General features: G+C 41.5%; 4 protein-coding genes and 1 long non-coding RNA gene across 8 annotated transcripts; 2 read left to right on the top strand and 3 right to left on the bottom strand.

The window, feature by feature from the left end:
- Positions 1–891: 891 nt before the first annotated feature.
- Positions 892–3,271, top strand: LOC104583798 (protein HHL1, chloroplastic). Of its 4 annotated transcripts, none has more exons than XR_002964783.1 (8): positions 892–1,240; positions 1,329–1,466; positions 1,563–1,649; positions 1,742–1,789; positions 2,375–2,585; positions 2,698–2,752; positions 2,857–2,995; positions 3,069–3,262. XR_002964783.1 is itself a non-coding variant. In XM_010237340.3 (7 exons), exons 1-6 carry the CDS (start codon positions 989–991, stop codon positions 2,709–2,711), a joined length of 750 nt encoding a protein of 249 aa, XP_010235642.1. In that variant the 5' UTR covers positions 892–988; the 3' UTR covers positions 2,712–2,752; positions 2,857–3,240. The 4 variants fall into 4 exon arrangements, 1 of the variants encoding a protein (XP_010235642.1); XR_002964782.1 differs by having other exon boundaries at positions 893–1,240; positions 2,698–2,826; positions 2,912–2,995; positions 3,069–3,271; XM_010237340.3 differs by having other exon boundaries at positions 2,857–3,240.
- Positions 3,272–3,755: 484 nt separating this feature from the next.
- LOC100834731 (26S proteasome non-ATPase regulatory subunit 6) lies at positions 3,756–6,655 on the bottom strand. The gene is made up of 8 exons (XM_003575247.4): positions 6,404–6,655; positions 6,215–6,329; positions 5,331–5,421; positions 5,085–5,230; positions 4,779–4,998; positions 4,605–4,713; positions 4,341–4,509; positions 3,756–4,221 (listed from the first exon to the last, which is right to left on the bottom strand). Exons 1-8 carry the CDS (start codon positions 6,558–6,560, stop codon positions 4,047–4,049), a joined length of 1,182 nt encoding a protein of 393 aa, XP_003575295.1. The 5' UTR covers positions 6,561–6,655; the 3' UTR covers positions 3,756–4,046.
- LOC112271577 lies at positions 6,555–6,974 on the top strand. The gene is made up of 2 exons (XR_002964785.1): positions 6,555–6,688; positions 6,795–6,974. It is a non-coding gene; the product is annotated as an uncharacterized LOC112271577 (long non-coding RNA).
- A 428-nt stretch (positions 6,975–7,402) lies between these two features.
- LOC100834424 (telomere length regulation protein TEL2 homolog) lies at positions 7,403–16,838 on the bottom strand. Its single transcript, XM_003575246.4, has 13 exons — positions 16,599–16,838; positions 16,476–16,504; positions 15,747–15,849; positions 14,677–14,848; positions 12,908–13,096; positions 12,463–12,623; positions 11,675–11,951; positions 10,545–10,759; positions 10,362–10,460; positions 9,774–10,270; positions 8,933–9,690; positions 8,645–8,843; positions 7,403–7,816 (listed from the first exon to the last, which is right to left on the bottom strand). Exons 1-13 carry the CDS (start codon positions 16,798–16,800, stop codon positions 7,670–7,672), a joined length of 3,048 nt encoding a protein of 1,015 aa, XP_003575294.1. The 5' UTR covers positions 16,801–16,838; the 3' UTR covers positions 7,403–7,669.
- Positions 16,839–17,453: 615 nt separating this feature from the next.
- Positions 17,454–25,279, bottom strand: LOC100834125 (nucleoprotein TPR). Its single transcript, XM_014901062.2, has 8 exons — positions 24,990–25,279; positions 24,680–24,886; positions 21,457–24,564; positions 19,898–20,771; positions 19,149–19,804; positions 18,723–18,861; positions 18,558–18,636; positions 17,454–17,840 (listed from the first exon to the last, which is right to left on the bottom strand). Exons 1-8 carry the CDS (start codon positions 25,143–25,145, stop codon positions 17,738–17,740), a joined length of 5,322 nt encoding a protein of 1,773 aa, XP_014756548.1. The 5' UTR covers positions 25,146–25,279; the 3' UTR covers positions 17,454–17,737.
- Between the last annotated feature and the right edge of the window lie 43 nt (positions 25,280–25,322).

The raw sequence follows: 25,322 nt of genomic DNA, 5'->3' as shown, positions 1-25,322 counted from the left end.
AACGTTTTTGTTATATCTAAGTTGTCTGGTTTTTAGTTAGTGACAAGTTAATTGTTCAACCGTTGGATCAATATTGTGCTTTAAGAATTGGGACGAATGATAGAGATGAGAGAGTAGGGCTAGTGTCAAGATATTAATTCAACGGCTTTGATAGTGTCAACTGAGATTTAAACATTTTTATAAAAAAATATGGCGCCTGAGATATATATAGCCATAATTTTTTTACAAATATGAAAGTCAACCTTCATGTACTCGTCTCGTGATATATTCATTGTTGCCTCACAAAATAATTGCATACAGTAACTTATTTACGTAGACAATCGCATAAGAACGTGTATAACGGTCTGTAAGACTGTCTTCTCTATGTGTTTCGCATCATTTAAAAGAAAGACAAAACATGTTCTATAACAAATTATCTCTTAGTGTCATACGAGTATCTTAGTGTTTAGATGAATAAAATTAATTAATTAAATGTTAAGAAAAAGTGAAATGTAGAACATTTGGAAAAATTGACTTATCGTTGGCTTATCCTTCTCAGATAATCTCTTAATTTTGGCAAACAATCTTTGACAAGGCATGAAGAGCCAAAAGGCACAGATAAACTCCTATGGCAAACTTGCTCGCGAGCTGATGCATTCTTTATGCAAAGCCTTGCTTGAATTGTCTCTCTGCTTTTGACAGTCAACACACATCCTCAAGTCCGAAAACACAGGTTGCATTGGTTCCTGCAAGAGCACGAACCAGGGCCCTTGCCAGTTTTTTCTTTCTTTGGATTTGTATACTGATGCTCATTTTAGTTGATCCTTTGAACATCAAGCGGGCCCGCCTGTCAGTAACCACTTGTTCATTCTTTGGCCGAGCTCCTCACCCGTCACCAGATAAGCCATTGGCTCCTGCGCTTATCTTTCCCTCGTCTCCCCCTCCACTGCTTTGCTAGCTCGTCCTTCCACGGACAGCAGTGCCACGACGTATCTAGGGCAATCAATCCATGGAGGTGGTGGGCGGCGTGTCGCTGCGGCCGTCACCGGCGCCCGCGTCCGCGCGGCTCCGGCGACCCGGGGAGGCCGGCGCGGGCTTCCCGCGGCCACGGAGGCTTCATGCCGCGAGGCTGGTGGTGGAGGCCCGCGGCGGCAGGGGCTGGTCGGACCGGCAGTCGCAGCAGCAGCGGCGCATGCCGCAGCTCCCCAAGATCGAGGACGACGGCAACCCGCGCTTCGTCATCTTCATCCGCACCGCCAATGTCCGTCCCCTGATTACATTACATTAAAAATCCTCCTCCTCTTCGCCACTTCCTCACTCGATCGTTAAGAGAACCGTCTCCTCTGCAGGTCTACTTCTGGTACCCGCTCAACATCGTCACCGGCGGCACCACCGCCAAGATCATGCTGGCGGCCAAGGACAACTTCCTCGGCAAGTACATCTACAAGGACACGCTCGCCAGGAACCTCGCCACCGTCATCTACAAAGTAACAAAATTATACCATCTCCTGCTAACCTGCTTCTGTGTTTGCCATATCTTCCTGTAGAGCTCATAACATCTGGGCGTTTTTGCTATGTCAAAGGATGAGGATGACATAATAGACACGGCGAAAGAGCAGTTCCGCGTGCTCAAGAGCGAAAACGAGTTTCGGTATGGCTACAAAGTCGTGGTAAATTTCTGGTACTTGGGTGCAGCAGGAGCTCTAATAACTTGTTTTTTGTTAAGTTCCATTTTGTTTATGCTTGTCACTTGGCTGAGCAGGAGAAGGGGAACCTGCGGTCTGCACTGGCCACGAGCAATGTCATCGAAGTACGTTTCTGTGTTAACGCACCTCTGTTCTCCTCTTGCATTTCATTTTCCCTTAGTTTGATACTTTGATGGCAAATTCTGGCAAGGTTTCTGACAAAGTTTTTCGCGAAAATTGGTGACAAAATGTTGGTTACATCTTTTTTGTGAATGACATGTGGGCGATGTGATCACACCCTCATTTTTCCGCTTGCTACCAAAGATTTTGGTTGCACCGCATTTTGGTCTTGAGCGTTAATTGGAAAGGTAAAATGTGATATGAATCCAGACTTCACATACGGAGTAGTATCTTCCAAGCTTTATATCCAAACTAAGTTTTGTCCACAATATACACCATATTTATTTTACTCAATATCCTCTGCACCTCTACCTTGCAATCCGAGGCTGGTTGGTTATTCTCCTTTTCGGCAAAGGAACCCTTACAATCCAAAATTTGATGGCCTGGAATACAATGTAGACTTCAAAACAAAAATGAATGTCTTAGAAAATCTCCTTTGGAGAACTAACATCCAGATCAGAATGGTAAAAATGAAAGTGTTAAAGACACCATCATGCCCATCAACAACGAGACCATTTTTTTCTTCCCAGCTTCCAAAGAAAGAAGAGCTCAAAACTGTGGTTGACAAGGTGAAGGACTTCTTCGGTGAGGTAACGTCCGGCGCCAAGGAATCCTTTGCGCAGATAACAGGATCCGCCAGCGATGAGGCAGGAGCAGGAGCACAGGAGGAAGAAGAGAAGCCCCGCTTCAAGAGACGAAACAAGAAGAAGGGGAAGCAGCAGAAGTCGAAGCAGGGGTTTAGTAAGTAGAGAAAACATAATGTCACTCCCCGTTGCATTGCTGGATCATGTATCGTGAAATCTTTAGCTTTTTACTGTCGTCCTTAAACATAAATCTTTCTTCGATCCTGCAGAGCCCGAGAGCTGATTGTGTCAACTGGGGGATGTTGAAGTGTGGTACCACCGGCTGTAATTTCTCAGAGCTGCTCTGTAGTTTCCCTGAAGCTTTTTGAGTTTTGCAACATAGAATGTGTAAACTCGATGTGAGTAACACGCTTCGTCTCTTCTCACAGATTATGATGGTTAGGAGTCTCACGGAATCTTAGAGTCATTTTGATGTACTTACAGAACACACAACGGCGAAGATCACAGCTGTATATTGATTTTCAATGCTTTGCAAGAGTTTCAATGGTTGTAATTCCCCTCCAAAATGTAAGTATTTAGTGTCTATTTCCTCATGGTGTTCCCTGGCCAAGATATTAAAAAAGAATAGTCTTTTTGGTAGTTTGGAACCAAAGCATTAACTGGTAGTGTGGCCAAAGCGTCTTCCAAGACTTGGACTCGAGGAAGGTAAGATCGCTAGATCCAGCATCAAGCATACGATTTCAGGCACCGGCTAATAGATACCCATTCTGGATGTACATCTGAAATAAGTAGTTACTGCTTCCGTTTCATAATTCTTGTCGAAATATTACATGATATGGAACCGACGAGGGAGTACTACTTTAGCATTTTTTTTTAGGGAAAGTACTGCTTTAGCTTTATCTGACTGCATCCCCCGCCTCCCTCTGTTCCCGGGTATCATCGGGACGAGGGCTCAGCCCCGTCTGCTGCCCAGATGGTATAGATTTTACAGAAAAATTGGAATTACTAACTCCGCCAACAAAAAATGTTTCAACCTTAATCAAATTTGAATACATCTATACATCAAGTCATATCTAGATATATCTAATTTTTGACAAACTTGAGACATCATTTGTTGGACGGAGGAATATATGTCTTGGGCTATGTTCTCTCTTTTCTTCTATAATGGAGAGAACAAGCACTAAAGCGTGTGCACGTGAAAGCATGATGTTGTATCTGAATTCGATTGGATGAAATTGTTCCTCTACAAGAACAAGAGGAGCAGCACTGCTGCACTTTGCAGTTCTGCTCTGAAAGTTGGTCAAGGTATGGTATAGCACACATCAGAGACGACAAATCAAGGAGCCAATGAGCGTGTTATACATATGTCCAATATGCGAAATGAATAACTTACAAGAACCAAAGCACGGACGATAAGGCTCAAAACGAACAAACAGATTCATTATGGAAGCAACATCCGTCAGTCTGATCTGCCAAAATAACGTTCGAAACAGACTTCTTTCCTCCACAAGCTGCACAAAGGCAGGTACTGCTCACATGCTCCAAGAGGTAGGTCAAGAATTTGAAAACAGGGCATCTAGCTGGGAGAGAAATGTCAAGCTCCAACATAACAAACCTTCTACAAATCAATGACTCGTGATAGCTTCTGGATGCGGTTCAGCAAGAAGTCCCCCTGTTTGATGGTCGACTGGTAGAAAGCATTCCTCTCGTCAGGCCGGTTTGTCTCCAAAACACCAGCGACTTTATCGATCTTGCAGTGAAGCTTCCCGGCTGCAATGAAGCGTGACAATTCCCTACAACAAGTCAAAGGACAAGCATATAAATTAAGCATAGAAACAGAAATGCAATGTACAGTACACTGGGAATCAAATGTATATAATCAGTGAAGCTGTTTGACATAAATATCACTTACTGGTCTATGAAATCAACAGTTACACCAAATGCAGAAGCCATAGCTTCCATTGTCACACTCTTGTATGACTCCAAAAATTGTGAATAGACAACAGTGCGCACTTCCCTCATGTAGTAGCGGAAATGAGGCTGAAGATAACGGTCTAACTTGATCTGTTCCGTCAAGCCAGCTGAAAATAGTTATCGGCCAGGTATTATTAGTACAAGCACATACATTACTGATCAAAGCAAGAAAAGATCATCCAGAGTATATATCTACACTTACAGAACGCAACAAAAAATGACTTGTACTGGCAATTGTACAGGGAGTAGAGAAACTCGGAGAGATGTGGTACTTTGCCAATCACTGCCAGGATTTCTGGTGCGTCTACGACCTGTCATGTTCCTCGTTAGAGGTAATTATGACAAGAACATAGCAGACAGAGCAAAGTTGAAATACCTTTTGTTTTAGAGATACACGATCCAATGAGATGATACTTGTGAGGACTGTATAGAAGATGAAAGTATCATATGGAAATAACTCATAAGTTGTGAAAGTCGAGATGGAGTCTAGGAACAGGCTGGTAGCTTTCTTAAAGTTTCTGGTTGCCATGCAATATAAGCCTTCGTACACTTTCAATCGGTTCTTTCTCTCCCAGTCTCCTCCCTCATCAAACAACCTTAAATCAGTAGAAAGAAGTAGTGAAATAACATTACTCTGGTGTTCCAAATGGCAGAATGGAACTCAAATGGAACTGGAACTTACTTCTTTGCCTTATCAATGGATTTTGAGATGAGATCAAAGTCCATGTAGAAAAGGCCAATTTGCAAAGTGTAGAAGACAAGATCCATCTTTTGCCCAATGGCTACAGTTTTTCCTTCAGTAATTTTAAGTTGTTCCAACGCCTTTTCCTACAAGTATTGATTTCAGAAAACGGAAGCAGCTATATTTTAGAGCATGCACTTTGTTAACCGGGCATTAGATAAAATATAGAAGTAAACAAACACATACCTTCTCGCCAACCCTAACAAAGTACAAGGACTTGGCAAGGTGGGCTTCACGCACTTCACTCTCACCCAAATTTTCTTCAGCATCAGCAATTCTTTATACACAAAATAAAGTTTAATTTAGAGGAATCAAACTAGTGCATATTGAACTTGCCAGGAATGGAAACATTAGATACATAATAACTGAGAAGAGTATAATGAATAACAAAAAGCAAAGCAGAATTACATAATCAGAAGAGAACATGTTTTCATTATTGAAACTTCAGAATAGCCTGTTTACACTTCTAGTGAAGTAATTAATGGCTCGTTCTTCCTTTTTCATCCAGATCCTATTGTGTCACTAAATTAAGTCCACTTACTGCATTACTCCTTAAAAACGGACCAGTCAACATAATCACAAGCTATCCCACAACGTTTTTCTCCAGTTTTCAGGATGCAAAAGATGATTGGATATTTGCAACGTCGAGCACCAAAGTGCAGAATATTCTAGTCCTTTGACATTCTTATTACTCTTCTCCAGGTCCAATTGTACATTCTAAAAGAACCAGTTTCCTAAGGATTGGAAATCAATTGTAATCCTAGTAACCTATCACAGATATCAACTACTAGATCGTAGTGCACACAGAAATACCAACTTCGATATTCTCACACAAAATTGGGGGATATTTAGATTCGCTCAGCAGTCAATTGAGGAGGGTAAAAGTTATAGGCAGTTTCTGTAACATTCACTTCCTTTCATCCTAACCACAGAGTGCTTTCACAAGGTGAGCTTCCAGGGCGAAGCAATTTATACTAACAAGATCTACTGTGTATGTCTCATCTAGCACCCAAATTTGCTGCTAGGCTCTACGCACAAAATAAGCAAAACGAGAGGAAGATCCCACTCACTTCTCATCTAGCTTGCGGATCTCCTCGTCGATCCGCGCGCGCATCTCGGCGACCAGCGAGGCGTCCGGCTCCAGCACGCCCGCGGCGGACAGCGACTCGAACAGCGGCGCCATGTCTGGTAATTAACCCACAAAATCACGTTAGCAGGCACCACCGGAAGAGCGGCGAGAAGGCGGGACGGCACGGTACCATCGGATTTGACGGCGGAGAGGACTTCGGAGCGGAGGGCGACCTTGGAGAGGTCGTCGACGTCGGGGTGGGAGAGCAGGAAGAGCTTGTGTGCCAGCACCAGGTGCTTCTCCTGCTTCCCATCCTCACCGCCGCCGTTGCCGCCGCCGCCGTCCATCTCGTCGCCGCTCGTCTGGGTTCGGGGGTTGGCTTCCGTCCGGCTGCTTCGCTTCGATCGCACGGCGTCGGGAGTTCGGGCCGTGGTTTGTGGTGGGGTGGTTAGGGTCGGGCTCCTTGTTGGCAAAGGTACGGGCCGAGATGCAAATGCCATCCAGCGGGCCGTGGCTGGCCCATTAATTTGGATTGCTCTGATTCTAAAAAGTTCACATCCAGATTTTTACTCCCATTGCAGATGAACTGGGTATACCAGGAAAAACTAACTGGAAGTTAAAAGTCGAGATTCATGTACCAGTGCGTTCGGAAATTCAGTTCATAGGGGCGCATTCCAATCCAATTACATAAAACCACACACATACGGTGAGTGAACGACAAAACAGACATATTCAAATCGGTGCATTTCATTTCGGATGCATGCGTAGATGTGATCAATGTACTCCCTTCGTCCCAAAATAAATGACGTGGATTTGTATCACTTATTTTGGGATGGAGGGAGTGAGTAATACGGAGTACATTACAGATTCTACACTAGTATACGAGATGTCTCTCATTTGTGATCCTTGGTTGCTTAAGTTTACTAGGGAGACAATCCTTTTAATTGGATTTATCAAAAAAAAAGTTTACTAGGGAGAATGGACGGGGCTACGCTGGGAGTAGCAGCAATTTTCTGGATTGTGGTGTAAAATCACGAGCCATTGGCTGAATACGTGGTCGGTTTTGCAAAGAAAGGAGGGAAATCAAAATCTGATTCAATGGATAACAAGATTGTTCGAGCAGGTAAAAAGGGAAGTATTTGATACGGCACAGCAAGGTCTTTCTACAGCAGCGTCTGGACGGAGCAGCTGGACAGGAAATATATGCTACTGTGTATATATATTTTTCCCACTTGTATCTCATTTCATATCCTAGCTCTAAAGGCAGTATTTTCTTAAATTTAAGTCAAACAAAGCAAATTCCTAAGGCCCATCCGTGCATGGACCGCAAGCTCAAAGCATCAGCACGATAGCAGTTGATACAGCAAGCTACAAACCTGACAAGAATTAGCTGCTGTTTTGCCAACACAAATGAGGCAATTCCATTTTACAACTTCACAAGTACATCACAATCACTTCACATCATGTTTGCAAATGGTATTATAATGTTATCAAGCTTAGAAGGTAGGGCCCTGGTGCCGGCCTTGGAATGTTCCGCAGATTCCAGAGCACGCGATGTCTGAAGGGCCATCTCGGAGTGGAGTCGCAGGCAGGTCATGGCCATCTAGGAAACACACATTGGGCGCAAGTATTTTAGTAGAAGTGAAGGGAGTAATTGCATACCGAACATACATTAGTAGTCCCTCCGATCCTAAATTGTTGTCGAAATATTACACGTATCTAGACGCTTTTTAAAAATAGATACATCTATCTTTATCTTTACACTTATAAAAATCTGAGTTGGTGGTCGCGAGTTCACTCCCACAAGACTATCTCTTAAAGGTTATGGAATCATCTAATTGCCACTCATTCAATACGTATCACGATCTTTTGACTGTGCTCGATTGGTTTCATGACTTTCAAAAGTAATTCTATTTTTCAAAAATAATATTTTAACACAATTCTTATTTATCAGAAATTTTAAAAATATGAGCGACACATATTTAAACAACTCATGCATAACACAAATTCTTAATTTCGTGGCAGAGCACGGACATTTAGCTAGTATTTAGACAAATTTGAGTCAAGAATTTAGGATCAGAGCGGGTAATTGGTTTCTCTTCACACATTGCTGGAAACAGTCACCAGATAATATAAAATTAATATGGTCAGCTATAACAAGTGCAAAGATGTGGATTTTACTCATTACTAAAAACAAAAACAGGAGAGCTCGAAATTAGCTCAGCTTATATTATCAGACAGTTATAAAACCTACTAACAGAATGAACTAGCTACTTTGTGCAAGCTAAAATCAAATACAAATAACCTTCAAATCTCATACTACTTTTGCCCAGAACTAACTTTTTGGGGGTTAAAGAGGATCATATTATCCCATAATTTCTGTACAGTATGTGTAGAAGAGATCTAGAACAGATATTTATTCAGTACTTACCGATGTGCACTCTGTATCGGGATCAGCTTCAGCAATTTGAAATGCCCATGTACGTATCCACTCTAAACCAGTAGAGATGTCCTGGTTGCCTTCTATAAGAGCCGAAGCCACATATGACGGGTGCAGAGCTACCATTATACAAGAAGCTGCAAACAACACAGACCTTCTGACGTATGGCTCAGCATGTTGCGAAACCTCCCTGTAGAATAAAATTTCATGACACATTATGGCAATTGGTTACCAAATAATGTCCGTAACATGAGAAATATTTATCCTGACATGGAATACCTAGATCTTAACATATCCAGAAGAGCTGGGGCAAGAGCTGATGCTTCCGGATGCATGGTTATGCACTTCATACAGACACCAAGCATATATATCAATTTACCTAGGACAACAAAGTCCCGATTGAGCAAGTCCACCCCATGTCTTCTCTTGTCGTATCCTTGCATAACCGGGAGCATAAATGCAGCCGCATACAAAGGAAATCTATTTTTTGACCATTCCTCCTGCAAATCTTTTGCTTTAGCAAGACCCCATTTACGAGATTTTCCTGATTTAACCTGACCTGATCTGGTTGGAACTTCTCTTTCATACCGGTGTGACCAGTTCAAAAGCGTTCCTGGTTCTGATACCTCTCTCCAACGGCTTGCACCAGGAGGTCCTCTGTCCTTGGGGATCAGCCAAGACGGAGAAGTGTCCCATATTAAGTTTCCATGCCGCTGTTCTCTCTTCACAATTTTGGTTTCAGCAAGCTCCTGTGCAGCCTCAGTCATAACATCAATAATTAAAATGCGCTGACCTAAATCCACTGTCGGTGAATATACCAATTCGGTCAGAACATTTAGTGATTCAAATGGGCTGGTAACCAGCAAGGCAACTAATGCCTTATGTCTATTTTCCTCAACAGAATCTTCCTGGCCTTCGATTGCCACATCAGAACAACGAACATGAACCAGTGCTTTAACAAGATCAGCTGAGTCGTGGCGTAGTTCTTCAGGTGATGCTCGCACAAGCTTTTCAGCACAACGGAGAGCACTTTCGACCTTGTGAAGTTACAAAGAATAAAGGTCAGGATTTTGCAATAGTTATGTTTGAAAAGTATTCATAACACCAAGTGCAAACTTACACCATCTCGATCGTCAGGCTTTCGTAGTGCAGCAGCAAGATCACTTAGATGGGTGAAGTTCTTCTGCAAATCTGTGTCATCATCTGATAGATCATATGGCTCCAGGGATGAATCACTGGAAGCATCGATGTTCGTACTTTCCTCATCACAGTTCTCAAAATTTACAGCAGGATCTGACATTTCATCAGAATCTAGTGATTCGATCTCGACGATTTTTGCTCTGTTGCTTGCAGTATCATGCTTGATAGCCTTCGCTTTTTTCTCCTTACCATATCTCATGCTTTCACGCAAAGATGGTTTTGGTTTGCTTTTAAGTTCTACACAATATGAAGGAGCTGTGATCGCCTTTGGAGAAAGAAACCCGAATGCCCAGTCAACATTCTCAGAACAGTCGTCATCAAGGTGAAGAGGATTTTTTGGATCAACAACTATAGAAAAGGTCAATGCAATAGCACTTGCCATCTTCCGGACTAAATCAATTGGGCTCTCTAACCTACCTATAGTCGAAACAACAATCCGTAAGAAGAATACGATGATTGTCCTTGGCGTATTCTGGTAAGCTAATGCACGGGAAAAATAAGTACTTACAGCTTACTCCTTGAAGGATATAATTCGATACATCTTTAGCCGTTTCTAATTCACTTTTTGACATCTTCTCCAAACATAACCCTATTGCTGCGGTAATATCTGCATATTGCTTAAGGAGAACAATGCAAATGATAACTTGCATCGATAAATGAACAATTTAGCTTTAAGCATCTCAAAGGATACAAGCTTGCTGCTCCACTGAATATGACTGAACAAACTCTTTCTTGGACCAAACACTAACTAAACTTTGTAAGGTAACAAAGAAGTTTGATGTCCTTTGCATCTGAGTTTCTGTGACTGAGTTTGGTGGGAATTCAAAGACAGCATAGTGAAGAATCCATCTCAGGCAGCATAAAGGAAATGTTTTCCAAAGCAAAAATTTGTCAATGAACATTGCCCTGAAAAAACACAGAGAAAATTAAATGGCGAAGGAAAAGAAAAAATATATAAAAAATAAGTAATTTATTAAATTGCTTTCCAAGTCATGCAAGTTGTGCATTGAAAGGACACCCAAAATTAGGACGTACTGAAGTAGTTAAACATACATGGAACCCTGCGTTTGTCCATCATAGTAATACAGCAACAGTAAACTGTTCCATCCCCTCCAAAAACAGTAAACTGTTCCAAAAGGAGGAACTGATATATATTCATTTTATCACCCAACTAACAAAAAAAAAGCTCCAGAGCCATAGGCATGACTATATTTAACAAAGTATAGGTTTTTAATCGTAACAACTGCTAGATCTTTGATATGATCAAATACTACTTTATGCTTATGCATCCATGTTTTCCCCAAATATATGTCTTCAATATTTATATACCTTATACGTTTACCATTCCATGAAGGAACATCATGGCCATCATCAAACAGATGAGGGGCAACCTTATTGGATGTTACTGTACATGTGGCACTCAACCATATGTGTGAGTATGACAATGATGGCATACATAATACATCAAAACAAAATAATCTATATCCATCAACAACTAGCATCTTTGAAATGCAAAAAAGAATGCAATGAAAACATGCACATTAACATGTACACATCAGCATCCACAGAACAAACTTCACAGAAAGAAAAAGGAAACCACACAATGACAGAGACTTTTGCATAGTTATCAAATTGGACATTTTGAACCAAATTCAGACCAAGGAAGCCCTCTCAAGTATGCTAGTATAAAGTTATATAGCATTTCAAATACACAGAGAATCGAGAAAGTAGCTAAGCTAGAACAAGCACTTACCTTTTCTAACAAAGAACAAGCACTTATAGTGTTACATATAATTAAAATGGACATAGGTATTATCTTACCTCATGACAGTCATATGCATGCTACTCTGATTAAACAGCGTCCACAAAATCCAGTAAGCTTCTTCATCACTTATATTTTGTGATGCAAGTTGGCGTAACATCTCTTCAGTCAATCTCTCAATACAATGCTGATATCTTAATGCTTCAACCATATTGAACCAAAATCGAGACTGAGGAACCTGCTTGACCATGTTGGGAATTATCGTATTCTTATCTGATGCTACACATCTCTGTAAGTGATTACGGATCATAGGAATCAATTCAGCAACTAAAATGCCTGAAAAGATCAATGCGCCTTATAAGATATACAGAGAATGATCTGGTGCTTTGCTGCGCCATACTGATAGTGAAAAAGGAGAATACAAAGCATATGAATTATAAAGTTATGACTATAGCAGTAGACCAGGCTAATCACCATGAGGTACTTGCTACACTAGCTATCACGAGAAACCAGCCATTGGCCTGAGTCTAGTCAAATTCCCAGAATTGGGGAGTGCGGACAACAGCACAAAATATAAGATTTAAGTGATAACTGAAATTCAGTACCATCAAAGCAACCAACTGATTGCCGTGTTAGTTTCCCTAAATGAAGACGCCAACCGAAGCATAAAGAGTTGAATGTGCAACATTATTGCATCCTACCAAACATAACTGCATTGAAAACCATTACTGCACCAACAAGAACTGTTCACACTGTTTGCTGAATTCATTTGGTCATATGTAAATGTAAATTTCAAAATAAGCATGTCAATAGCACAATACTTGCATTATGAGAGATGAAACCTCACCAGTAGATCCACGACGGCTAACACGTGATAACACTTCACCCACGAATAGGAACAAAGAACTCAAAGAATCATGTTCATTGGCATTTTTGTCAGCAGACAACTCAGTAGCTGCTTCTTCAGCTCGAACAAGAAGTTGGCTAACAATACTCTTGAAGAACAACCTTGTTTTATGTTAAGGAGTTGAAATTCCAAGTGAGAAAGGTTGTAGAAAAAATGGAAAAAAAAATTATATGGTAGGCTCCCCCCCCCCCCCCCCCCCAAAAATAAAAAAACACCCACACACACAGACCTTTACCAAACCTGCCGTTTGAACCATCTATAACTGCGACTCACTCATACTGCGACATGCGACAAAGATGGAATGAGAAAATTTAGCAGGGAAGAACCCCGAGTAATTTGGCTGGCTGATCAATTGCAAGATATACCATAGATAGAAAAAGGATACGATGATGTAAGCGCAGCTGAGGCTCTCATTCTTGTTTTATCTGGAACAGATGCAAGTAGTTGGGCAACCCTTGAGATGAAAGTCGTTTTGTCTGGGTTGAGAATGCCATCATCAAGCATATTAGAAAAGGTAAGCTCTTCAACAATCTGGGCCACACCCTTATTGTCAAGTAAGCATAAAATTAATAGCCTAAAATGAAGGGGGGCACATAAACTATTAGTTACAAGGCCAAAATAATTAGCAGCAATGCATCAGAGCATGGGGTAGTCAGGTAGCCATCATCATGCTCATCAGAAAGGTGAACTCTTAAACAATCTGACACATACCCTTATTGTCAAGCAAGCATAATTTTAATAGCCTAAAATGAAGGAGAAAAGTAAAGCTAATGAAACAAAATAATTAGCAGCACTGCATCAGATAATATTGTAGCCAAGTGGGGAAATTAAGAGTGGCCTGATTTTCAGTTTTTGCTGAAGATAATAAATAGTTGGAGAAACACCGTAGGTACAAACTTAAATTGTGTGAATCAATTGCTCCTTATAACTATTTTGTTTAGTTCTTCCATAAGTTCGATACTTCTACCACATATTCCACAACCTCCATCTTGAAAAGACCAGCAAAAATATTAAGAGATTCTGAGAGTGTATCACTGCCACCTCCCTTCATTGTACTATCAATTTTTCGAGAAAACTTTACTTATCAATTTTGGACATCTCCATATTTAGTTGTCAATTTCGTACATCAACATTCTCCAATACATATCTTTGTCAATTGTTTTTCATCACTATTATTGCTAGCAAAAATTACTACGAGGGCAACAATATAACATGTTCTTCATGAAAAATCTAACAGAGTAATTTTCTCATAAAAATCCAAATACTTTGTGTGTATTTTTAGTTGTGTGCGTTCAAAAGTAACGAGCAGAAGAGAACAGGGTATCAACGGATCTGCATATGTAATCTCAAATATCCTTCATCATGAGACATATAACCATCACTATAAATAAGAACCAGGATTCCTACAGTAGTAATTAGCATTAACATAATCGAAGTAAGCGGGTCAATCAAGTATCCAAATTCTAAGGAAAAATCATTATTGATGGTCCAAGACCATAGATATTGATAGATAGAACTTCCATTTATTTGTTGAATAGACAATTGAACTGAGAATACCATAGCTATACTTAAGAGTAAAACACTAGGAAAAGCCCATATGCGACGAATTTTTTTTGTTGCGATCGGAATAAGAAAAAGGCCAAACCCCATTGACAGAATAACTGGAAGTGGGAGAAGAGGGATTACCCAAGCATATTGATATGTATGTTCCATAAGAAAAGAAATTACAATTTTTCAACACCTCTATTCATTCTATTGTACTCTCTCCTAGTTCTTTAGCAACAATCACTGGTTATAGATTCTCATAAAATGTGTCCAAGTTGCTTCTGCTACTGCTAGATAGATGGATTCTTGGAAATACATGATAGGATCTGCAAAAAGTCCATCTGCTTAGTTGTTTGACGCCAGAAGGCACAAGCATAGCATGCAGCCATGCACCAAAGATACAAACCAACATATCAGAAAAAAAGTGTTACTAGTTGAGAGTTACATGGTTCAAGTGTTGAACTGTCATACAAGTAATAAAATAGATGGATTGGGGTTGTCCGGTAAAAAAAAAAATGCTTAATAGTTGTCAAGACCAACAATGTTCGACTGATAGAAGATTCAGGTGTAATGAGATACCATGCGCAGAGGATTGCTTAAGAATAGCACCTTTCAACGTTCAAACAAAAAATGTTATTATCCTCTTTAGAGTCTTCATTTTGAGACAAAGCTGGAACAAGAGCCTGAATTACTTCAGTTGTAGGTCCTCTGATAAAAAATGAATCATATATTTCCTTCCTCACAGAGGTGTGAATCGTCCATAACCACTTCAATGCAATATCTGGACAACCAAAGCGTGAGAGTAGGATTATGAACATAAACCATATGCCTGAGATTGGCAAACTGTAACAATAAATGAGTTAAGTGTGTTGAACACTCTAGTTGTTTATTAGAGTATCATAATGAAATATACAAAATGTAAGGACACTATGAAGAATTAGTGCCCAAAGAAAAGCTGGATTATCCTCAGTAATCACATCTAGTGATGTGACCCACATGCATTACTTTCAGTTTAAACAGATGAGAAACGATGAGTATATGATTGAACCAGCATTTCAAGACAATATGCAGCAAGAGTTCACTCCAAGATTGTGAAAACCAGAAAAGTAGCAATTAGCAAACCATGGAAAAAATAACACTCCACAAGCATTCAGTAAACACTGAACACTACTGCTGAAAATCTATTTTCTCTTCCTGCCTTCAATCCATGGCAAAGTGAATATATAGATTTAGTTAGGGTATGGACCTGATCATTTTTTGACGGGAAAACTGTAGGGGAGGCTCCGACAGTAAAATTTTATTAAAGGATAAAATAATTACAGGAGAGCTGTACACAGAGAGAATAGACAGAGAAGAGGGGATACACTCAGGGGTCAAGAACATCCAGCCAGGAAACTATACGATGGACCTGATCATGAAATACTTTGATAGCATATTTACAAGTACATGTTTTTACAGAACTCTATGAGCTCTGGGTTTAGGCTTTGAATGGAATTAATCACTAGTTGATTTGTAATACTGCAAACAATGCACAAATAAGTACGGCAGTATGAGATTGCAGTTGGCAGCTAATATTAATGATGTACGAGTATGAATATTTATGAGCAAATGGGTAAGTTATACATGTCAGTTACCAGTGATATAATATATGCGTAGGGTTAAAAGAGGAGTGCACTTACTGCTAAGTAATATCTTAGACATAGTAGGAAATGCTGGACCATGATAAAAAGCATGCCTCCAAAAGTCCCTTTCATCATGCCTGAGGTTCGCTACACTGATAATCTGATAACATAGAAAAATAAGTTCATCTTCTATTCATGGCCTAAAAGGCTAGAAATCCAATTTTCTGAATCGCACGGAAGGAAGCATACGCCTTTAATATGCACACTAATCAATCTCTCAAATGTGCAACTTAGCCCTCTCTAACTGTAATGAATCATTATCATAGGTCTCAGGTCTAATGAATTCTCACCGGAGCAGTCTCCATAAGGTCTTGCAATTTGATTGTCCATCATGTGACCATTCATGTTCTAAGGTCTGTTCAGGTTTATATATTGAAAGAACTTATGGCTAACTGCAGTACAGTTAGGGGGTATTCCTTCCGGAATAATTTCTCCAAAGTCTAAGTAAGACTGTATGTTGACTTTCTTAAATACAACTTAAAACAATCCATGTAATAGATCTCAGTCATTTATGCGCGGTGCAAAGGAATTAAATAGCTTTGCTAAATTCTCAGTTCGAGAAGAAAAAAAAGATAGCTTAATAAATTCAGCACACGGTTGCAAGCGATAACACAAACAGGACTTCCCAATTTTCCACAGACTCCCTTCTATCGTACTTCTCGCAACAAATCATACGAGAAAACCGTAAATTTTATCGATGCATGAAAATAAGGCTTGGAGTCTCGCCTGGCTCCTGAAGGGCTCGTCCATGGCACCTGCAGAAGAGCGCACGCAGAAGAGAGAGCTCAGAGACCTCCGAAGGGCGGGAATGGGAGACGGGGTGCGTAGGCTTAGGATTCGAAGTCTCACCAGCAACGGTGGCGGAGTCCACTGGGAAGAGGAGGACGGCAACGGCGTGGATCGCGCGGACCACCTCGCCGACGCTCGACGCTGCGGCGACTGCGTCGGCCGCCTCCGCCACCTTGTCCATGGCTAGGGCTTCCAGGCGCGCGCCTCCGCCGCCCCCGCCCGGAAACGCCGCGGCCGCGGCGCTGCTTAGCGTGCTCGCCATGAGAGAGAAGGGAAGGGCCAGAAAGGAGCGTTTGAGAAGCTGCGGGGTTTGGGTACCCTTTGGAGCGAGAGAAATTACCAAAATTTGCAGGCTTTGGCTTGAGGCCCGGAGACAGTTCTTCCTCCTCCGTCTGGAGTGCTTCCACGGTTCCATAATTCATCAAAATTTTACATGTATCTACATATTTTTAAGAATAAATACATCCAGTTTTAGATAAATTTGAGATAAAAATTATGAAACGGAGATAGTACTTTATACTGAATTGAACATTCGCAAGTTGTTGGAAAAAGCATAACTGCTGCCATTGAATTGGGTATTCTTCGACTTCTTTTCCACCTGGGGTCTCTCCCCTTCCATTATTACTAACGGAAATACAAAGTTTAACAAGCAAACTAAGGTAGATAGTGTGACCGGACGAGATGAAGAAAAAACCCTAGCCTGGGCAGGAAACCCGCCGACCAGCCTCCGCAATCGGAAACTGACTACGGGACAAAAACCTAACATAGGTCTTCTTCGACTTCTAACTTTTGTAAATTTTGTAAGGGCACCTTAACTTTATAAATTAGTTGTAATATAGATTCAGCATATGTTAATTTCAGAAAACCACAGGTCGGATGCGGAAGTAATGATGAGCAAAAATAAGACTCTCGATAGAGTGGCAATTTCGGTTTTGTCAACCAAAAACTGGCAAACTCCCCATAGTCACATCCAAAACGTTCACTTCTTCCAGCGTACCAAAGAATGGTATTGCTATCTTCTGCACATATTACATCCTGATTGCGGAATTCAACATATACTGCTCGAGTACAATTTTGAGCAGGGAGCACAAAATGAAAAAGAATGGCATTTCTATGATAAGAAAGAAGAAAAGGTAAAACTGTGAATACGCGCTATTGTACAATTATGCTATGAGGGGGTCGGCTATTGACAAGCATTGTCACAAGATGCTGCCTACCAACCACAAGTGCAAGAAGAGCCAATACGCCAAGATTCCTAGCCTGGCACGCGGTCGGTTCATCAGAATTTGGCTCCCAGAGACCCTGTGGAAAGAGAGATGAGGTAGTCAGACTAAAATCAGCATGATAATCTCAATGATAAATATCACGGACAGTATCAATATCTATAGCGAAAGGTTTCTCCATTTCCTCTCTTAGAATTAGAACAAATCTGAGCGGCGAACTTGACTATTCTTTGCAGAGAGTACAGTAAAAAAGAGGGTTGCACCTTTAGTGCTTCTAATATCTAGGTGAAATTATGCAAGTTATTTGGGTTCATGATACGTCCAAATAAAGGTCCAAGCTCAGATTGAATTTGTGGTAAGAGGAATAAAGGAAAAGGATGAAGAAGTCACAAATCTTTATACAGCTATGTAGTAGAAGTACTCCTAACGCCATCTGTGTATCTTTCCTAATTATTAAGTTCGCAGTTGGTGGACGTCCGTTCAGTCTTGAACAACCTCTCTTTTCTCACTCTTTACAAGTTGTACCGTGCAAACCCATGAGTTACAGAAGCAAGCAATAACTTCCCCTCCCACAAATCTCCTCCTACTGCCAATGTTCTCCAATTTCAATGCACTTGGGTTTATAGTTCAAATCTAGCAAAGCATATCATCAAACTTTAATGGCGTTAGGCCATAATTTAACTATTATATTGTTACTGTTATGTGTGTATTTTCTTAGTGATTTCGTAGCAAAGCACGGGTACTAATGCTAGCATGTATGAACAGTGTTACTCTTGTTGGCTTGAGAATAGCTTACCAGATGCCATCAACTCTGTCAGCAATTTGTTTTCCTTGTGCTGGAATCAAGCCAGATGTATGCAATGATTTAATACGCCCTTCAATACAAGAAATATGGCACTGTTATTGGCACTCAAAAAATAAAATAAAATAACCGAAATAATTCAGGAAATGGGAAACATACCTTTGTCATCTGAATCATGTGCATCAATTAGTCGTTCTGACTCTGTGCCCATATTCAAAACAAGATGGTCGGATGACCGCATTATTCTAGCATGTGCGGCAGTAGGGACAGATGAAATTGATGCCTTTCCCATTGGTCCCTACAAAGTATAACAAACTATAATATTGCGACAAGTTTATATGCAATTTTAACACATCTTCCAAGATATGTGGTGATATATATCGCTCCTGTGCAATGAACCAGCAGAGGAAAGAATATGAGAAACAACATAACAAAAACAAAAGCATAGGATTTGTGGCCAGACAAATCCCAATGAAAGAATATTATTGTCACTATACAAAAACATAGGGAAAACCATTGACATATGTTAAAGGACTGCAGAGATGTAAAAGCAATGATGAAACCATGAAAACAAATAGGGCTTACCAAATCTTCAATCTCGGACATCTCTGAACCAATTGCTGAGGAAGAGGCTTCAAAAGCTCTGTCCTTGCTAACCTCTGGCTGCACAAGACGAGAATGATACAAATCCTCAAGCTTCTTAACTTTTGCTGATAACTCATCAACTGTCTTTTCCCTGGCCTGCAACTTCGCTCCCAGCTCTTGTTTTGCGGACTTCGCATTTCCAGATTCCATACTTGATGTGATTATTAGTTTTTCCAGCTTTGATAAGAGTGTTTGCGTAGTTGTAGGTTTGCTATCTTCTAGCGCATCTTTTCCAGCAAGATATCCTAACCGCTGAATCATTCGCTCCATACTGACTGTTACCTCAAGCAGTTCACCGCTTTTTGATTCCAACTCCCTACGATTTGAGTCAGCGTTTCTGCAGACCTCCTTTAGTTGTTCGGTTTCACGAGCATGTGATTCAAGATTTAATTGTAAATCTTCATTTTCGTATCTTAAGGTCTCCACTTCACGTTGAAGTGCATCAACTTCATCAATAACAAAGAAGATTTTGTCAATGGGGCTAGAGAACATATCCACTTCTCTCTGCAAATGTGACTCGCCTGATGGTATATTTAGTTTGCTTATTTTTTCAACAAGTGCTTCCAGCTGATCCTTTGAAATTGCATCAGTTATATCTGTTAAGAGAAGAACAAAATATGTAACATAAGTTCTAAATAAGAAAGTTGTACATATACGAACGTCCACTTAATAGTTTCATGAGATATTACCTCTTTGTCCTGTAGTTTGAGTGTTTGCAAGTGACAGCAACTCTAACTCCATTGCCTTCAACACATCCTCCCTTTCCTGGTACTCCTGAATCCTTATTTCCTTTCCGTTACACTCATCATGTGCTGTTTTGAGATCTTTCTCCAGCTCACATACTCTTTCCACATACAACCGGTGGTCATTTGAAGCAGTTTCAGCAGCTGACTCAGCTTGTTTCAGTCTCATTTTCAACTCACCTAACAAAGTTACTACTAATTCCTTCATATCAGATAACCTCTGAGATTCTGACCTCAGTTTGTTAAGGGAAGATAGTAAAGTGTCTGCCACCTTTGTATAATCACCTGAATCCTCGCCCTTCAAAACAAACAAGGTTCCTTCTGCTTTTGATTCAATGCTGGAGTTGCCTGTTGCCAACTCTAGTGCATACCCTAGATCAAGCACGCTGTCAAGAATAATTTGAATCTGTTCAGTGCAATAAATACATTTTGATGACATTGCCCTGAGCTCTTTTTGCAGAGAAAGCAATTCAGCTTCTTGAGCTCTGCTCTGAGCGTCCTTGTTCCCCAATTCGATCTTCAAGGAGTCATGCTCTTCTAAGGTACGAGAGAAGTTGTTGCTTGTCAATTGCAGAGCACGGTGCAGCTGCACAATATTGTCATTCATGTAGCCTGACAGATCTTTAAAAAACCCAGAAAAATATTCAGCTTGATTGCTGAACTGTCCAACAATAGTACACAAGGATGAAGCATCATCAATATTCCCTTTTCTTATTTTGCTGTCAAGCATATTCCCTTTTCTTATTTTGCTGTCAAGCATTCTTTCAGTAACAAAGTTATCGTAGTCTGGAAGAGAAAAAACCGTACTGAACTCTGAATCCTGTGTATGAGTATATTACATGGTCAGATTAAATTTGAGCATCATGAGGTCAATTGAGCACACAGAATTCCAAAACCAAGTGTTGTAAAAAAACTTGAAGTCTATGCTTATTGTGTGTGTGAGACAGACGAGCACACAGCCATGCACAGACACACAAAGAAATCAGAGATGTACAGATTATATGATATATCCACTTCTTTATTATGTGCGGAACTGTGGATCAGCAATGAAATTAATAGAACAAAGTTGGCAATGTCTAACTTACCCCACAGTATAAAGAAAGCTAGAAAATAGGTACATCCTTTTTTTTCCTTGGCTATCTTACTAACACGGCCAGACAAAACATGTTCACAGCTCAAAATTTGAGAAGTCATCGACCACCTTGTCCAGCATTTACACACACAAGACTACATCACAAAGCTGACAGGTCCAATGAAACAGTAGCCCATTATAAGCATTAAAACATGTATAGAGGTGTAACTATAATGATAAAATCATAAAAGAAGCATTCGACTAAGTCCAATAACACAGCAACTACATTGTTTCTGGTAGTAGGGTCCTGACAAAATAAGTAATGCTAGACAACCATTAAGTTTGATAACATACTAAATACACTGCAACACACAAAACAAAGAAAACAAAAACATTTGCAATAAAAATCATATAACCATAAAAGGCACTTTACCTCGATAAACGGATCAATCTGGAACCCCATTGCAGTGAGTTGTTCATGCATACTCTTCACTGTAAGGCTCATATCTCTCAAGCTTCTGAACTTCTTTCCAAATTCTTCAGCCATCAACGATACAATACTATCATCCATTACAAGTGTGCTAAGTTTTTCAAGGTAAGCAAGGTGTTCGGTTGAATGAATTTGTAAGTTTCCATGACTTCTGTCCAACTCTTCCAAACATTTGGTGAGCTTAGCATTAAGAGCACTGGTTTCCACTTGATGTTTAGCTTCAGTCTCATTCTTTTCAGCATCAAGAATAGCAAGACTTGTTCTAGCCTGCGACAAGGCATCTTGTAGTGAGTTAATAGTTGTGTTGGCATCTTCTAGTTTGTTGGCATTATCAGCCAGTTCCTCGTTTGTTTTCTCCAACTCCTCCTCGACAGCAGCAGCATGCAATTGTATTTGGTGTTTCTCTTCAGAAGTGGAAGAAATATACTCCTTTACTTTACTTAATTCATCTTCTAATATCTTTATAGTAGAAAGTGAATCAGAAAGCCTGCCAGCTTGCAAGGTAACTTGCTCATTTGCTTTATGTAGCTCGCTCTCCACGTGATTCTTAGCAGCTTGTGATTCCATGATGTATTGGGCAATCTGGCTTGTTTTTTCAACAGGATCCTCAAAGGGGTGATCAACAGGAAGAGAAATGCTTGATATTGAATCAACTAGAGTGCCCCAGGAAACTTTAGCTTCTTCCAACATGCTTTCTACTTTACCCTTTTCCTCGCTAAGGGAAATAATCTCCGATTGTAGCTTATCAAAATGTGTAACCTGTGAATATAGATTCTCAACTCGTTCTCTGAGATCTGAATTTGCAGATTCTCTTGACACTATCTCATATTTTAGATTCTCCATTTCTGCGTTCCTTGCTTCCAGATCTCGTTTTAGCTTATCTGATTCAGAGCTTTTTTCATCCAAAGCTTGCTTTAGATTCCCTGTTTCAGAGCTATTTTCATCGAGAACTTGTCTTAGCTTCTCTAAATCAGAGTTCTTTTCATCCAGCGCACATTTCAGCTTCTCGATCTCAGAGTTAATCCTATCCAAAGCATGTTTCACATTTTCTGTTTCAGAGTATTTTTCATCAAGAGCATGTTTTAGCTTCTCTATCTCAGAGTTCTTCTCATCCAGGACTTTCTTGAGTCCTTCACGCTCCTGTACCAAACCCTTCCCCTTTTTCACGGCCATTGACAGCTTCTCCCTAAGCAAAGATGATTTTTCCTCCACCCGCTCAAGATCTTTCTGTAATGAGTCCCTTTCAGTTTCCAGAACATACATTGCCTCTGTCATTTTTTGTAGTTCACCTGATAGTCTTGTCCTTTCAGATCTATCAGTCGTGTCTTCTTCGAGGATTATTTTACAAAGTGCTAATTCCTGATCTAGGGTATACACTAGTGTGTGTAACCTCTCAAAACTTTCACACTCAATAGGAGAGGATCTTGTTCTCCTCTGGATGTTGCTTAGGCACTGATCTACTAATTTGGTAGTCTCCAGGGGCGCATTGTCCTCCAATGTGACATCAGAAGCCTCTGCAAATGCCTTTACAAGCTCAGTATTCCGTGAGGAGACAACAGATAATTTATCAACAGCAGCATTGTACATGGACATTAATTCGGAGTGTTCATTTACAAGTATGTCCTTTTCCTGCTTCTCTTCCAGTAGAACTATGGTCAAGCGGTCAATCTCCTCATGCATCGAGACCAATTTTGATTCATGTGCAGACAGTCTCTGGAGAATTTCAGATGACTCATTCTGCATCAGGACCACATCATCTTTAGCCTGGCCCAATGAGTTGACTAGCCAAGCGATCTTTGAATCAAGTTCACCGGTTAAGACTGTGTGTGGAAAGTCAACTGAGCCTAGGATATCTTTAACTTTCCGGTGCTCTGAGAAGATCATATCAGCAATTTTCTTTTGTTCAACCAACCATTCCAATCTGTCCGCCATCTCCAAGGAAAGCAGATCCTCTGGGAATGTTGCCTCCGACATGACCTCTTCAATGCGTTGAAGAAACCCGTCCTTAAGTGAAAGGGAGGCCTGAACAGAAGTAAGTGTAGTGTTTGCTTCATTCAGTTCCTCAATGTTTGCCTTAGCAGCTTCCCAAGCGCTGTATGTTCCTCGAAGCTCATCCAAACATTTCTCGTGTTCAGTCGACTTCTCATCTAGCAACATCTTGAGCTCCTCGGTTCTGCCCTCAGCTGCTTGAAAGGCATCAGACTTCTGTTGTAACTCCGCAATGCATCTCTCCAGCTCATGCGTCTTTTCAGCCAATGCCTGCTTCAAGGAATCACGATGCTGCACCAATGACTTGCCCTTTGTAACAGCCATGCTGAGCTTCTCCTTGGTGGTTGATAATTTATGCTCCATCTGCTCAAAGTCTGCCTTTGCTTTGCCTGCTTCAGCATTTGCTGCATCGCGAGCACCTTTCACATTCTCAAGCTCTTCAGTAAGATTCTTATTTTCTTCACCCAAAGTGATCAAGTTCTGCATGAAATTTGTTTCGTTTCTCTTGCTACTGACCAATTCCTCTGAAACAATGCCTAAGATGGTAGCATGATCGCACTGGCCCATGGCCAGAAAACCAGGCTTAACCTCTGCTAAAACCTGCTCAAGTTGTTCAATACCCTGTAAAACCTGTCTGTACCGCTCTGTTAGCAACAAAGTCTTCCTTTCAACAACAGATATCCCATTTAGATCAGCACCCTCAAAACTGGTGGCATCATTCCCAACCACGGCATCAACCGATGCACCCATTCGCCCAATCGCTAGTTCTGACACTTCCCTCCATGAACCAAGGTATGCATCGACAACCTCCCTTGACACCTCTGCCTCAACAGCCCTAGCACGTAATCTGTCGACCTCCTGATCCCTGGAACGCACGACTGGATTCAGTCCAAGCACAAGCCTCGAGCAATCATCCAGCATGGAGTGCAGCGGTGTGGGTGACACCGGCACCCTTTCATCAGGATCCTCAGTTTGCAACGAACTCGATGCTTCCTGTCCTACCAGCTCCCGTAGCATTCTCCGGAGTGCCGCTGCCTCCCGCGCACACACCTCCCTTTCTTCCTGAACCAAACCCAGTTCACATTAGTTTACGATTACAGATTAGAGCAGGCGCGGTCCAAACAACATGCAAAATAACACGACAGCAAACTTAGTTTACAAGGCAAAGAAGCAGCACCTTGTACTTGCGGCACTCGGCAGCGGCGCTAGACTCGTCGGGGAAGTCGATGACGGCGATGGATTCATCAAGCGAACGAGCGGAGCGGAAGCCACCGGAGGCGAGGTCGTCGGGGGCGTCCTCGAAGGTCTCGCCGCTGGTGGTGTCATCGGCGGGCATGCTGACGAAGACACCGGCGTCTGGGTCTGCCCCGGGGCTCCGCGCTTCCTAAAAACGCCGCAGAGGGGCAGAAGCTTCTATAAGCTGTTTCGTTCGTTCGTGCGTGCGTGCGGAACCATGTATTGGAATGGAGCTGCGGTGCTGGTGGTACCTGGGAGGGGAGCTCGACGAGGACGCCGTCGCTGCTGCCGCCCTCGTCGGAGTGTGCCCGGACGCGCGGCGGAGAGCGACGGCGGGCGGACGACGAGGAGGCGGAGGAGGAGGAAGAGGACTTGGGGGAAGAGTCGGAGTCGGAGTGGTCGGCCATGGCTGGCGAGGGCGGCGCTAGATCTGCGGCCGGGACGGGCTTGGTGGATCCGATCAAACCATCGCCGAACAAGAGAAGGAATTGGGGGAAGCGGTGGAATGTTTGGTCCGGGTGGAGACGATGGAGTGTGGGCCCGGTCGGGGGTGCGGGGAGCGGAGCTGAGGAGGCACTTGGAGG

This window comes from Brachypodium distachyon, chromosome 3 (assembly GCF_000005505.3).
Source record: "Brachypodium distachyon strain Bd21 chromosome 3, Brachypodium_distachyon_v3.0, whole genome shotgun sequence".
Lineage (NCBI taxonomy): Eukaryota > Viridiplantae > Streptophyta > Magnoliopsida > Poales > Poaceae > Brachypodium > Brachypodium distachyon.
Note: the sequence above shows the minus strand (reverse complement) of the source record. Positions and strands in the feature narration are given on the sequence as shown.